Source organism: Enoplosus armatus, chromosome 11, assembly GCF_043641665.1.
Source record: "Enoplosus armatus isolate fEnoArm2 chromosome 11, fEnoArm2.hap1, whole genome shotgun sequence".
Classification (NCBI taxonomy): Eukaryota; Metazoa; Chordata; class Actinopteri; order Centrarchiformes; family Enoplosidae; genus Enoplosus; species Enoplosus armatus.
The window spans coordinates 21,706,141-21,721,640 of NC_092190.1; the positions used below are offsets into that span (position 1 = coordinate 21,706,141).

The 15,500-nt window shown below is 42.8% G+C and overlaps 1 protein-coding gene across 1 annotated transcript in view; it reads right to left on the reverse strand.

Annotated features, from left to right (window-relative positions):
- Positions 1-10,550: 10,550 nt before the first annotated feature.
- tns1b (tensin 1b) overlaps positions 10,551-15,500 on the reverse strand; it is a 150,175-nt gene continuing 145,225 nt past the window's right edge. Inside the window, exons 32-35 of the mRNA XM_070914050.1 lie at positions 15,299-15,467; positions 14,224-14,292; positions 14,004-14,033; positions 10,551-13,326 (exon numbers count right to left, since the gene is read on the reverse strand). Coding sequence (XP_070770151.1) covers positions 13,188-13,326; positions 14,004-14,033; positions 14,224-14,292; positions 15,299-15,467 — 407 coding nt within the window. The 3' untranslated portion in view covers positions 10,551-13,187. The remainder of the gene's footprint in view (positions 13,327-14,003; positions 14,034-14,223; positions 14,293-15,298; positions 15,468-15,500) is intronic.

Sequence of the window (15,500 nt, forward strand, 5' to 3'; positions counted from 1 at the left end):
CTGCCCTTCCTCTATAGCATCAGGGTTTCAGGACGTCCTGGACATAAATAACTACATATGACATCATTATATGTGTGTGTGTGTGTGTGTCTAGTCTACTGTATGTATAACCCCATGTGTGTTGTGTTCAGTCTTTGTGTGTGCGAGTTGGAAAGCCAACGACCCAGACATCACCTCCTTTCTTGTCGAGTCAGGAAGTTCTCCAAGTTTGGACCTCCAGGGGATCAGCCCTGTCCGTGGCATGGCCCGACACTGGGAGGAATGTGGCAATGAAAACCTTTGATCTGTATAAGCATTTTGGGATTGGTGTGTTTTGAGGCATGATGGACAGGCAGGAGGGAAGACGAGAGAGGATGCCAGGGCAGGTAGGGTCGGACTAGTTTATACTCAGGTTCTGGACCCGGGTGGTGATCAGAGTCTAGACGCTTTGTAGGCAGGATGAGGAGTTCAGTGTTTGCTTTCCAGCTATGAAACCAGTCTGCCCATCACTTTTTCAACCCTTTTTGTATTTTCTTCTCCTCACCTCTGACTCTAATTGAGGAATTTGTAGCTCCTTAGTTCTGTCTAATAAGGGTAGAGTGTTTTGACAGCGACACAACAAAGGCTTGGACAGAACCTTTGGAAACTACTAATCGTGTACTCATCATTTGTCTGACTGATGTGCAGATACAATATATATAATACGTTAAAGCTCATCCATAAAATGTATTTATTTGACAGTGCCGACCACTTTCTTTGGACAAACCTCACAATATAGCTCCCAGTGTATGAAAAGTTTAAGGAAGGAGCAATAAATGTAGGGATGAATTAAAAAGCAATTCTTTACTTTTTACCTGCATTCAGTAACAATTTATTTGCAAAGACTCACACACAAACCACATCACATTTCTTTCCAGCTCTTGCACACTGTTAATGTTATATTTGGGTTGAGATATAGAAATATACGTATTTCAAGACTAACCATAGCCATGCCAGCGGCTCAGTGAAGCTGCACTTAGGCACTGTGGTGCTTTGATCTAAACGCTAATGTTAGCATACTAACATGCTCACAATGAGAATGTTAACATGCTGATGCTGAGCAGGCATGATGTATACCGTGTTCACCATTTTTCTTTTTTGTTGAGTCATTTCACTCAAAACCACAAATGTCGACCTGGTGTTGGCTCTGGAGGAAAAGTCAGAGGATCACTAAAGTCGTCAGGATTCGTGCTCTGGGAACAATCAATGTCTGTACCAAATCCATGTAGTAGACTAAGTTTTGGCCTGTGGGCCAAAGGGATCACCAAAAGTCATGAAGATTCATACTCTGGGCACCCTTGATATATGTACCAAATTTCATGGAAATCCATTGGTCCTACTAATAGCTTGACAAAAAAAACACTAATGTGAACATCATGGTGGCGTAGTAATAGGATTCACCATCTGGGAAACATGAATATCAGGACTTAATTCCACAGAAAGCGCTGGTGGTGCTGAAGGAAAATTCAGGAGATCAAAGGACTAAAGTGTCATAAAGCTGCAAGGTTACATAGATGTCTGAAAAGTTTTACTCGAGTCAAAGACTAATTTGTCTGTCAATACACTGGAGCTGCATTTCTCAGCACATTTGCAGCCAATAAATCAATTCGGCAGAAATATTTGAAAAAAAATCAAATAAACAAGGTAAAACACACCTTCAATAAACCAAAAAGGTCAAAGGTCATGGGGGTTAATAAGCACAGATTAATCATGGTTCCACACTGGCCAGGTTCTTCAGTCCGTCCTTGTGCCCTGTGTTTGCTTTGGCCATTCCCCCCTCCACGGCTTAACACTGCACTTTTCCAGAGCAGGTGCAAGGGGGTGCTGAGTAAGCCGAACACGTAGATTTTTGGGGGTTGGTCTGGGATGACCACTGAATCCCTCCATCCCGGCTTCTTGACCTGCAATCAAAGCCCTGACTTGGGAGAGTACACGGTGGGAGGAGGGGACTGGAGGCCACATGACCACATGCTACTCATCCACCTGCATACTGACAGGCAGACAGGTCATGTCACAACAATCCCAAACACCCCTGTGCCCCAGCCTAACCTTAGCCAACCCCCTCCCTGCCCCAGCTAACCCCTGCTGACCCCTGCAGCCATCTGTTACAGGGCTCTGGGGTGTGTTGATTGGCCGGGGGGGGGGAGGGGTGGGGCTGGGGCTGGGGTAGGGATTGGTGATGGGTGACTGAGGAGCTTTGAGGGAATTTGTACACAAAGTATGACGGGGGTTCAAAGTGACACATTGCACAGATTGTCCGTAAAATGTCATTTTTAACACCTGTCGGCTTAAATATATTGGCATGCACAAATGTTTCAGAATGCCCATATATCTGGAGGCAATGCGCTGGGTCATTCTGTCCAATCACAACAGCTTGGGATGAGTGCTGGCTCATGTTACAGCGTTGCATCCATCTCTGCCTGCTGTCTTCCTTCACTGGAGCCATCAGTGCTGCCATAAAACCCATCAGGAGGAGGACTGCCCACTCCACCTTAAATACAAACAGTTTTCCCAGTTGCGTGAAATGATCTTTTCCTACAAACATTAGCATTTGTTTTATTGTTCATATTTGTTATGTTTTGGGATAACGCTGGCCTTCAGACGTACCATCTTGTTTTTGAGGGGTCCTGTTTTACCAGATGGGTAGGGTTTACCACATTACAGCCGTGGAGATTTTGGTATTGGACATACGCCGCTCTAAGTAGGATAAAACAAGCCATATAAATACTGCACTTGAGATTCATGCCCCAAGGCCCTGATTCAAGTTCAAGTAAACTTAGTCAGGCTGTTTCTGCGAAACCTCTAACGTTAACAACAGCAATCCAGGAAAAACGGTCTCAAAAAGCTGGTTCCCTTCAGCTGTGAGTTTGTCCAACATGAAAATGTGTACAACAGGAGATGGTAGGAGCTGGCAAATACACAAACTGAGAGAGAGCACGGAAATGCCACCGCAAAGCCCGGTACAACATCAGCTGCAACACTACACCAACCTCTGTGCAAGTTGGTTCTTTTGGAAAAATGTGCAATTAGCTCGTACCAAACACACAAGAGAGCATCCAACCAGCTGACTTTGTCTTTCCGAAAGCCTCTTTTCCTGCTAAAAAGTTGTACTTTTTTGATTCCACCTGTTGAGCTTTAGAGAAATAGCATGTGAAATAGAGCACACACACCTGTTGACTCTCGGCTGACTCTCCTTCCACTGGAGACATCGGGTGTCTTTCCTCCCTGCAGCCCATTTCTGTCCTCATTTGGACAGAAGAGGACCAATCTGTCTCCCCATTCCCAAGACTGTGAAGTACTACTCAGGCTGGCCTTTGCCCTGTCTCTGGTGAGCTATTTTTACCGGCATGTGCTTGACATGTACCCAGTGACCAGAGAAGGGAGGGGCATAATTCACCCCAACTGCACTCAGTCCTCTGCAGTGTCAGAAGTAACGCTTTACCCAGTAACACATTACAGTACTGTAGATAAAGTCATCGTATTTAGATTGCAGCCTTGGACTTTGGTCATCCTCTGTCACGATGCTACGCCAGACCTGTACTGCAGCTAGCCTGAGCCGAACAACTTTAAAGTCGTCTTTATTTATATGTGGTCTCTTCTTTGCTGGCTTGCTAATGTTAGCCACGGGTAAACCTATATTTAAGAATCACCTGGGTTTTGTTAAGGCGTGACTCCTGCAGCTTGACTGCGAGGACCGAACGTCTGCACGCAGTCGCTGGGGCTAAGCAGCTGCTAATACAGGTTAATACAGTGGAAGCAACATTTGGGTGAGGTAGCTTTGAAGTTGTTTAAAGGCACCTTTGAACAGAGCTGGGCCGACTAATGAAAGCAATGTCATGATAAATGTAACTATTTAGTTCAGTAAGTAATTGGCAAAGTTATTTTCCGGCCAATAGAAAAACTGGCTTTATAATGTTGTCACGGCCAACGTGTCCTATTTAGAATCAGAATCAGATAAACTGTACACATAGAATAAAAACGTACATGTAGCCGAGTAGAGAGTAGAGTTTGGATGTGAAGTGCAAGTATTAGACTACCAATTCCTTCATAGCTTGTTATCATGTTCATAGCAGCTGGTATGAATGATTTTTTTGGATATCTTTGTCCTTTCTAGAGGACAGCGGCCTGATGGGAGGGGTTGGAATGAGGTATGTAGGGGGTGTGAAGGGTCCCCTGTGATGAGGGCTGCTTTACGTCTAACTGCCTGGGTGTAGAGGTTTAATAGTGAGGACTGGGTGGTGCCTGTTATTTTACTTGCATGGTTGATGATCCGAGAAAGTTTTGATTTAACAGAAAGAAAGTTGTGCCAAGATGTGATGTTGAACGTGAGGACTGACTCCATGAGTGACTTGTAGACAGCTGTTAAAGTGTCTTTCCTGACATTAAAACTCTTGCGCTGCTGGGCCTCCTTGTTCACAGAGTCACTGGGCTCAGAAAAGGACATGGTTCTGTCTATTTCAGTGCCCAGGTATGTGAAGGCCCCCACCTGCTCCATCACCCTCCAACAGTGGGTGGGCAGCATCGCCAGATGTTAGTCTCCCTCCACAGCACGGCTCTTTGGTCTTTGAGATGTTCAGCTCCAAAGAGCTCTCTCATCAATGAGGATGATCCGAGTCCACATACTGGCGACATGCTGGCAAGGAACTCATATCAGTCAGTTGGGTCGTCAGCAGGGTCGTGTCACCCTGGAAAACAGAATGGGAGATAAGACACAGCCCTGTGTTTAAAACAATACTTTTAGACCATTAACCACTTCATATTGTGGCCTGTTATGCAGGTTTTGAATACATTGCACCAGTAATGGGCTGACCTGCAGTCCAGAGAGGCGCTTAAGCAAAGAACTGGAGTCCAGGAGTTGCTGAGAGATTTGGGTCACGACGTTTCCCAGTTTGAGTGGCACTAAACACTCTGCGTTTGAGCTTGTCTGGGCCAGGATGGGAACCACCTTCCTGTTCTCCACTGTGACTAGTGTATGTGGGGGGGCTAGGACTGCTGGGTTTCCAACCTTTTTGCAGTAGAATATGTTCAACTACTCTACAAAAGAGGTGGGACCGGGTCATTTGAATAACGCTGACCTCTGGCCTCTGCCCATCACAGTGTTGAGCCCTTGCCATGCAAGTGCCTCGCATTTCCAGTGGTGAACTTTTCCTCCACTTTCTTCTTCTCCAACTCACCTACCATCCAGCAGACATGGAGCAACATTACCATTAGTTTGAAGTCGAATTTTTGGTCACCTGAGAAATCACTTTCCTTTTAGCTCTGTTTTGGAAATATATCTCTTTAGCTGTTCCCTCACTGATCAGTTGCTTACTTAGTGTGTCTGCTGTGTACAGTGTACAGTGGATTTATCAGAGCCTTTTGCTGAAATGATGAGATGCAAAACAAAGAGCTAAAATAACAGAAAATGCTCATCACAACTGAGCGCTGGTCACAATTCTCTGTGGGGTTGTCACTACAAATGGCCGCTGGTTAATGGAGAAATATTAATTAGTGCAGCTTTAAAAATCTGCCTCATAAACCCCCAACATCAACCTCATTCTCCAGGAAGTGTCTTTCATCAAAGCCATTGCATGCCTATTAGACAGCGTGACAACATTATTACTACTGTATGATGTGTGTGTGAGCAATTTCACCTCCGTTATTTATGGAAAGGAGACAGAAACATAAAGTGCCAGGAGCAGAAAAATCCAAGCCAGTCATGTATTGGTGCTTTAGCAATAACATCCTGGAGGTTGTATTTTTAGTTAAAGTCTTTGAGTCAGGGACATGAGGCGGGCAGCCCAGGAGGGCCCTTACTGTCCAGATGGTGACAGCACTCTGATGGTTTTGCCTTTGAGGCGCCAAGATGGAAACATTTGGAATAGGAGTGAGTCACACGTACCGGTCACAGGATGGACAGTCATTCATGACTCCAGAAAACACACAAACACACACACACACACACACATATACAATTTGTGTGTACATGTGAAAACTCGCTCGCTCAAGCACACAGAGGATACGCAGAGGTTAGTTCCTTACATACACAGTTGGAGTGGTTTGTAAATAAAATACAAACATTTCTCTCTGTTTGTGGACTGTGTTCATGGTGAAAGGAGAAACTAGTGACTTAGATATGATGGAGTGATTGAATCCTTGCCAGACACAGGGATGCATTTAACAATATTTTAGTATATTTATTATTTTAATATATTTCAATATACTCATATCTGAGTCGGATGAATCCAGTACAGTATATACATTTGCTTTCTGCTTTGAAGGTTTACACTCCATCTGGCGAAGTGTAAACTGACGTCTCTGTGTATCCAATCGGAGGCAGGAGGCCTGACACTCTTTCTCGCTCCAAATGGTGACATGTTTCCATGTGTGACAAAGGGCAACAGGCTTCAGCAGGAAACGAGACACCTGTTGCTCTGGTCCGATTACCCCGCTTTGCCAACTCGACAAATATTGATTTTCAGATTGACCCTCCTCCTAGTGAGCAAGTAAACTTGTAAACTTATATTGTGCAGATATTGTGAAGTGCTTTGCAGATATATACAAAAAGAAAAAGAAAAAAAAAAGAAAAAGACAAAACAGCATGAGGATGTGTAAAACCGCCATTAGAAAATATACATTAAGTATAACTTTGGGAAAAAGGCTGTGTGCTTTATGAAATGTGCATTCTCTGGCTTCTCCGAGACGCTGAGGGTGAGGGATAAAAACACCTTCATCCTTACTTTTCTTCAAGCCTTGAACTTGAACTAAGCTAAGTTTGACTGAGGCATTACAGTAGTAGAGGTGTATCCTCTCGACTGTCTTCTCTTAGAAACAAAGGCAGAGGTAGCGTCCCATCAAATGAGCCACAGTCAGCGTGGTTTTCTTTTAACCATGAAGGCGATCTTTCTCTAACCTCAAGGGGGACGTCAGGAGGTTGTTCAAGGACCAGCTTCTCTGAATCATCAGCAGCACAGGCTACTAAGATCTAAAATAACACCGCTGTGTAGCGCGTTAAGGATGTCTGGACTGTCAATTCAATATTATTACACATTCAGTATTTCACACTTGCAGCTGTCACACAACACCAAGTTCCTGTTTCAGAGTATCTTAGATAATCCTAGAGACAGTGGTGTCTGTACCAACAAGTCCTTTAAAACTAAACTGGTCATTTGTCAGCGTCTTCCAAAGTGACTCATATGCGAGTTTGATGATCTGACACCCCTCTGGTTCACTTATAGTTCGGGTTATTTGGGCAACTAATACTACTTAGCCTTCTGACTAAAAGCCAAGCAAACAAAAGCTAAGCTAGGTAAGATAGCAGCCAATAATCAGATGACCAAAAGCAGAATTAGACAAGGCATGCTGGGCAGGATGGGTTTGGAGGTAATGAGTCCACGAGCGTACAGCAGTTGACGGTCCGCAAAGTCTGAATGTGAAAAAAGGTGTTAAAATCACAGCCACAGAGCAGAGGAGAAACTAGTTGGCAAAACAGTACACAGAAGCAAACACAGATTAAAAGGATAATCCCCCCGTCATGTCATCCACCCACTCTGCCCCCAAATAGACCATCTAATTCCCCCCATCTTGTCATCTGGACTCCCTGCGGAGAACAAATTATCATTTTCCAGAGTCACAACTCTATTCCATGGTGCAAGGGAGATGAAAAGATTGTAATCCTCCTCTCAAGAAGCATTACGCAGGACTTCCAATGGCGTTGTTACATTTTCCCATGAACTAAAGCTTGAACGTCTGTTTGGTTTTTTTGTGGTTGAAAAAGTGCCTTTAGTGAATGTTGAAGAAAGAGAAGGTGCACTGTTTGACCATTTGTTGCAGACATTTCTGTTAAAGGCCAATTCAAAGATCAACAGCAGAAATATTTCAAACTATACAATTTGCTTCTTCATATTTGATCTGCACAACAACAACATACAATATGTGCACCTTTCTAAGTTAAAACCTTAAATCAGCTTAACACCAGAAAGAAAAATAGATCCGGAGTTGACAAGAGTTGAACGCCAAAGGAGCACAATGTACAATTTACTTTTAAGTAACATCGTAGATGAGATCTGGTTACTTCAAAGTACACTTCAAATGTAAACTAAGTTGGACAAAAGTCAGTGGAGTTACGGCAGGCAGGCTGCCTCTGTGGCTTTGTTTTGTCTGAAAAGGAAACACTGGCATCAAGTGGCCAAACATATTATTACAGATCCTGTACACAGACTACTACAAGAAACTACCATGCTTTAAACTGCAACAGTGCAGTGAAGTAACTGCAACCATCAGACAGCTTAGTGGCACATTAATCGAACAACCACATCCAAAGTAAAGCCGGTAACTTCCCGAGAGTTGAGTTTTGATCATTTTTGTTATTACTTCCTTCCTCGAACCCGACGTTTGTAATGTAATGTGAGACAAAGTTCACATGTTTCATTTGAGGCTCAACGAGCACAAGCTGGCTGCTTATTTGCTTTTTAATTTTAACAGGCTTAATCAGGAATGTGTTTCTCAGGAGCAGACAAACACATCTCCCTGCCTCTTCATCGCTGAGTCTTCAGAGGTCTGATTGAGTTCACAGAACTGGTGTCGGCGGGAGAAGGCCACATGGGTACCATCCCGAGATGCTCCTCTGTGATGTCAAGCTGACAAATAATAGCTAAGATAAAGATGAGTCATGTTGTCGGTCGGTCCACCACTTTGGTCCACACTGAAATATCTGGACAACTGTTGGATGGATACAGACTTTGGTGATTCTGTGACATTGCCTGTAGCGCCATCATGAGGTTGACATGGTTGGTTTTTGGTGAAATGTCTTGACAACTTATAGGCTGGAGAGTAGCGTAGCGGCCTCTCAGCACTGACAGAGCCACGAGTGTTCTGATGCCCTTTCTTTCATGCTGCTGTTTCAGTAGGTTTTCTGAACAGTTCAGGTGTGTTAGTGTCTTTTCAGCCTTTCAGTCCATTTCTCTACCTAAGAAGTTTTCTGTGTTTTGAGGCTTCACTTATTTTAACAAAGACAAACTCACCGTTTAAATGTTACTCACACATTCAGTTCACAAGCGGCGTGTTGAGTATCACTGATTACGACGAGGTAAGGACGTCCTGTCATCACCTTCTGCAGTCTCTTTGCTCGTCTAGTGAGATATTACAGAGCCTCTTTAAAACATCACTATCCCTAAACGTTCTCATGCTTTTATGTCCTTTCATTTTACGAGTGTGGAGTTCTCAGGACTGGAAGGAAAACGCAACCTCATTACATCACTGAAATAAAATGAATGACAATGTTCAGAGAAATGTTTATAGTGTCACATTCCTGCAGCCTGCTCATTTTAAATGTCTGCATTTTTCCATCATTTATTAAGCTGGTATGGGTACAGAAAATTGCTGTCCATAAAACTTTATTATAACAATTTCAAACTTTTATAGACTAATGCAAGTGATGTCATGAGATTGCCCTACCAACGATCCCGGTAGTTGAAGCTAGTATGTATTTTAATAGAAAAGCCATTTGTTGCTATTCTACTGTAATCCAGTATGGCTGTAACGAAGACGTGTCTCATCCTCCCGAAGCCTGAAGCCAAAGTTACTTCTCCAGCCAAGTAAGTGAAGTTAAACTTGCAGACTGCAGCGAGCGAGAGCTCCAACAGAAGGCTGGAGTCACAAAATAGATGGTAGACCTATTTCGTGACCATACGGGTTCCTTTACGTACGGGTTTCTTTATGGAAACTAAATCTATTAAAAAGTCAAATGAATGCAGTCACAAAGTTCTCAAGTGGCCTTAAAATGCATTTCACATTTCACCTAAATAGCTTGTTTGTGCCAAAGATGAAGTGAGACTGACTCACACACCACAGGGTTGGTTTAATCAACACTGCAGTTAGGTCAAGCCCTCCAAACTAGAGGAAAAAATAGGTTGTTTGTCATCACCTTCCAAAACACATAACATTATAACCATAACATAATAAAAATGATTCATATGACTGTTCCCTGATCTTCCATCGCTATGGTTAAGGTTTGGTGTCATTTAGGCAGCTAAAACGGCTAACTCATGGTGGTTTTGTAATTGGTTGAGGTTGGAAAGATTGTTTTGCAACACTACAACAACTTCACACTACTTCCGCCTTCTTCTGAGAGATCTCATAATTCACAAGGCCTCAGGAGGATCTCGCCAGAAAGGCAGAAACTTATTTAGTCTTTGGCATTCACACATTACCAGTCTGTGTTAGGAAGGGATCAACTTCCAGTAGTTATGTAAGATGAAGGCCGAGCTGTATATTCCACAGAGAGCTGGAGACCTCTGTGCCATAAGTCCTATCAAAACTGATGTGAATGATATATCCAGGTTATTAGTCCACTGCTGCACTTGAGAGCTTGAATAGATTATTTTATATACAACATTTACCATCAAAAATATTACTTTTGTAAAAACCTGACTAAAGATCAGGAGGACTCTAATACACAAAGCAAACTAACATCAACCCTCTAGTTCCCCACAGAGCGCTACAACAAAGCCGCTCTGCATGTTTAACAAAAGTAAATACTAGGTTGTATGCACTTTGATTTGTACTGCTTTTTAATGTGTTTTTTTTCCATCAGAAATAGTAAAAGCCATACAGTATAGCAAACCAAACATGACAAAGCTCTATACAGGCATAGTAGCTCATTCACACACATTCTACAGTCCAGACTGATCTGTCAGATCTGTGACGCCACTGGAGTTCCCGTCCTGGCAAACAAATGGACAACATTCAGGTTTGAAGTAGAGGACGTCCTCTTTTCTCAACAAGCATTTTGATGGCAAAAAAAAAAAAAAAAATAGAGATTCTTCCGTCTCATCAGCCGAGTCAAGACGCGGTCGTCACGTGAAAATCTAAACCTGATGCTAACTACCTAAGGACATCGTTCAGGGAAGGGCTGGGTTGAGTAAGACTTGAGGATACTGTGTACAGATTACAGTCAGCAGCGTTAAGGTAACAACTTGACTGGAGCATGCAGGCTCTTGCTAATAAATAATGGAACATTCTAGACATTTCCAGATATAAAAGCCCTGTAAGTGCTGTATTTTCTATTTTTGAAGAAGTACATTGGAGTCAGTGTAGGCCCCCAGACTAACCCTTATTTAATTAGTTTACATCATGCGGCATAAAAGGAGGGAGTCTTAATCTCTACTACTCCGTCCTTGAATGGGACTCAGTGAAATTTGCTAAGAAAATTAGCATTTGAATTAAAATTAAGGTTGATTTTTCTGTGATCACTCCACTCAAACATTTACCCTTTGACGTGCCACAATCACAGCTAAAACACTGTAGTAGAACAAAAGTGGTTCCTTTGTAATGATCTCTCGACACCACATGAGGGCAGCAGCTACTGGCTGAACTGCACATGAACAAGCTCCAGACCCATTCTGCCTCCACACATGCAACGACGCCACGGGGTCTTGTCCATTTCCAGCTCGTCTGTAGAAACGCACCGATAATACTTCAACATTTAAGTGCTAAACTTGGACAATGTATTTTCTAGGCAGGTTTAAGTTAATAAAACAATTGTGTTGGCATCGCTTTAGGAGAACTCAGATTTTGGACTTTAGTAACAACAATCTTTCATACAAAATATTTCCCCTCTCTTAAAAAAAAACAAAAAACAAAAAAAAACAAAGCCTCCCCAAGAAAACAAGAACGTTAACAAAAGGAAGTAATGCTGTGAAACAAAAAAAAAACATTCAAAAACAACAGTGATACACTTTTAAATGCGCACACTTTACACCTTTATATACGTCAATGCACTTTAGCCAAAATAAAAAGCAATCTTTTCTTCTCACTTTCAGTAATCTTGATGTATACTTTACAATACATGTATACACGATAACACGAGCAACAAAGCAAAAAAATAAATATCTTAAGTCACTGTTTGGAAGTGTTTTTTTAATATATATCTATATATGTATATTTATATGTATAGCTTACTTTCGGGTAGGGTGTGAGTGTTAACAGTTTTGGCCGGCTGACGCAAAAAGAGCTTCTTTCTATCGACGGAAACTTTGAACGCAACTGAAGAGCAGTTTAGGAGGACGACGCTGTTCTGTGAAGAGACTGTTGGCAGACAGGAAGCGAATCCTGACCAAAACAATCGAGACGCTTTGTGTGGATTCGGTGTCCTTCTCACTGATGCTTTTCTGCGCTCACAAACGTATGAAGAGGACAAGAAATAGTTGTAGCTGATATCGTCGGACTCTAGCTGCACTTCAGAGGAACAACGCCTGTTGCATCTTCAGCGGCACTACTACATCGAACAGAGGAGGACCTGCGGAATTCCAGGTTTGGCTATTTGCATATTTAAGACAGCCAGGAAGATGTTTTATGTTTTTTTTTCTTAAAAAGCTCTGCATTACAAAAGAAAGTCAGGCACCAAATGTCATCTAGAACAGTCCTACTCATAAAGCAATCTAGAATATTTACACAGACCTCACCAGCTGCAAACACGTCCGAAAAACGTCGTTCGCAACATGGTGACGACGCAGAATTGACCTACAGTATCAGTACATACAGAGAGAAACAGTTCAGTATTTTTGATTAAGCAGCCATAATTGTTTTACAAAAGAATACTTCTGACCCTCCGACAGTGGCACACTGTACACGCCCTGACTACTTTTTTTTTTAATCTTTGGTTGACCAGTCAAAAGCCTGATAGATTTACAATCCGCCTTTACATCGCACAACTTGACTTCTTCTTTAAAAAAATAAAAATCAAACAATTGCTTAAAAAAAACAATAACATTTGCACACACAATGTCATTCCCTCTTCCTGTTCACGCGTTACCCTGCCAGGGAGATCACAATCGCCTCCCGCCCCCCATTGTCAACCACAGCCATGCCCATCCTGCACTTCCTCTGGTCCATTCTGGAGTCCGTCCAAGAAGAAAAGCACATGCACGCAAGCCGCACGCACACACACACACACACACACACACACACACACACACACACACGCACACACACACACACACACGCACACACACAGACACTCAAGTAAATGTAAAAGAGCAGGAAAAAATAAGGTGACGTGTAAAACCAAAAATGCTAAATTGTCCAAAACAGAAAGTAAGTGTCTTTAACTGTGTTTAAAAGGAAAGGAAATAACCAAAGGCATAAAAAAAACAAAAAAAAGAAAAGGCGCCAGGGTTCGCGGTCAGCTCTCATCGTTTCTGCGAGGCGATCATCTTCAACACGAAGTTGACGATGGCGCTGGCGGGCTGGTCGGGGTCCATCTCAGCAAAAAGGTGGCTGACGTTGTCGGTTGTGCTTCCCTGCTTACGCGCCACAAACCCAAACAGCCTGGAAAGACAACGCGTTTAAAGTAAAAATGGGTCTGATGTAAAAGGTATTGACCAAAACAAATCTGTTTGTTTGCCACTTTTTACATGAACTAGAATTTGAAATATTTGAAATAAGACACCTGGTCTGACGTGATACATTTTTGGGGGGATGCAAAATTTGGAGTATTACCCAAGACTACAGAAGTGCATTAGTCCAGCTGCAGTTAATCTGGTTTGCAGTTTTGACGCGTGCCGAAAAAGAAACTGCTGCTTAACTTGACATACTGGTTGGAGAGAGGAGACTTCTGGAACTGTGTATTCGTCTAGCAAGATGAAGGTTATACGTGTGGAAATACTAGATGAAAAGCCTGAAGGTGTATTCAGATAAAAAAAAGTTACACAACTCAAGTGCCTACTTAATAATTATTACTGGCTGCTTAAATCATTAAGCTCCAGAAGTTTCCTCGGCTGCAGTGGTCAGTCTGCGGTGATAAATCGGGTGCAGCAGTTATTCATATTACATGAACCTAAACAAGCAATTTTCAGCAGTGCTCCTTTTCTTTTCTTCCATTTGTGAAAAAACTTGGTGCGGTCCCTTAGTTAATAAGGACAAATGTAATTAGACCCCCCCCCCCCCCCCCCCCCCGTTCTGTAGAAATGCCAGATCAAATTCAGCACCAGCAGTAGTTTACTCACTTGGCTGTGCCTCCCTCAGGCTTGTTCCACCTGGAAAGATTTGAAGCAGGTATGAGTTAACATTCAGGAGTGTAACGCAGGTAGTAACAATAATAAAAACAGTGGACAAAGAGCTATCAAGGATAACAGTTTGGAACTCATCACTGACTTTGCATCCGAGGAGCCTAAAACAAACCACTTGTGGTATTTTCAGTAATCATTCCCATGCCTCTGTACTCACTTCCTGTCCTGAGGGTCAGTATCGCAGAACGTGACAGCGCTGCTGGGATAGTGGCGTCGGAAGAAAAGCCTAGAAGAGCAGCAAAATGATGATGATTACAGAAACACCAAAACACATGAACGACATGGTGGAGCTTTACAGTGCATCAGGATGAGTTTGATGTGGAGGTAGCGTACCATTTCGTAGTGCTCATAATTAGAGCACGACCAATACCTGGTGAAACCTAACTTCACCTCAATACATAATCCAACTGGTGATTATCAAACTGACTTCAGCATGCTGTCTGACCGGCTGTGCAGTGTTTTTCCTCACACATCAGCACCTGATTGTGACGGAGCTGTTTTTTTGTTCCCACTTTTCCAAGTTTAAACACCTGCCTCACTCATTAAATATGCGGCCTTTGCTGCGCGATGTAGCACCTCTGCTCGTTTTCTCTGTTAAGTTTAATAGGCCTAATGTTATAAATACTTCATGACAATGGAATCGTTTCTCATGACGTTAGCAGAGGTGCTCTGTATTATAAACCCTGCAATACTGGATACTAGCAATACTTTAAAGGGTTTAAAAATCTGTAATGACAAATTGACCAGTATTTGTTTTTTTACAGACCCCTTAAATTAGCTTTTAAAAGATCAACATATGTGCTGACCAGGACAATTTACATATCTTTGGCATTTATAAACAACAATTTGTAGTTCATTGCTTTACGCAGATACCAGTACATGTGTGATCAGCTTAACTTGGCCAATAATATCGACCATGTCGATGTATCTGTCGGGCTTTACTTGCAGTGCTGAGGTTTTCTAAGTGTGGTTTAGTTTGTGTTTTGGGTTCTTGGTTGAAATACTGCAGTAAATAATGGAGACCCTGATCCTTTAATCCTACGTAAGGACTTATTTATTGCGTCTAATTGCGTGCAGAGGCTCATGCTGACACTTGCCCTTGAAAAACAAAACGTGTTCAGGCGTCAAACGCTGTCTGCAGCAAAATCTCCTGATGTCATGCGATGTTCATCTTGTGAGTCACGTTTCCCACATTTCAAGTTAAACACTGGACAGGCGGTATCCAGACTTACTTCCTCTGGTTGTCGGTCAGCGTGATGCCTTGTGAAGACACCTTGAAGTGCACAACGGTGGCAGCAGGCGGAGAAGCGGCAGCCAGTGTCTCAGATATGGCCTTGGCAACAGCCTGAGGGCCTGTCAGTGACTCCATCTCCACTGAGTTGATGTAGAGCACGTTGCATGCTGGGAAGAGAGCAGATGTCCCAGTCAGATAAC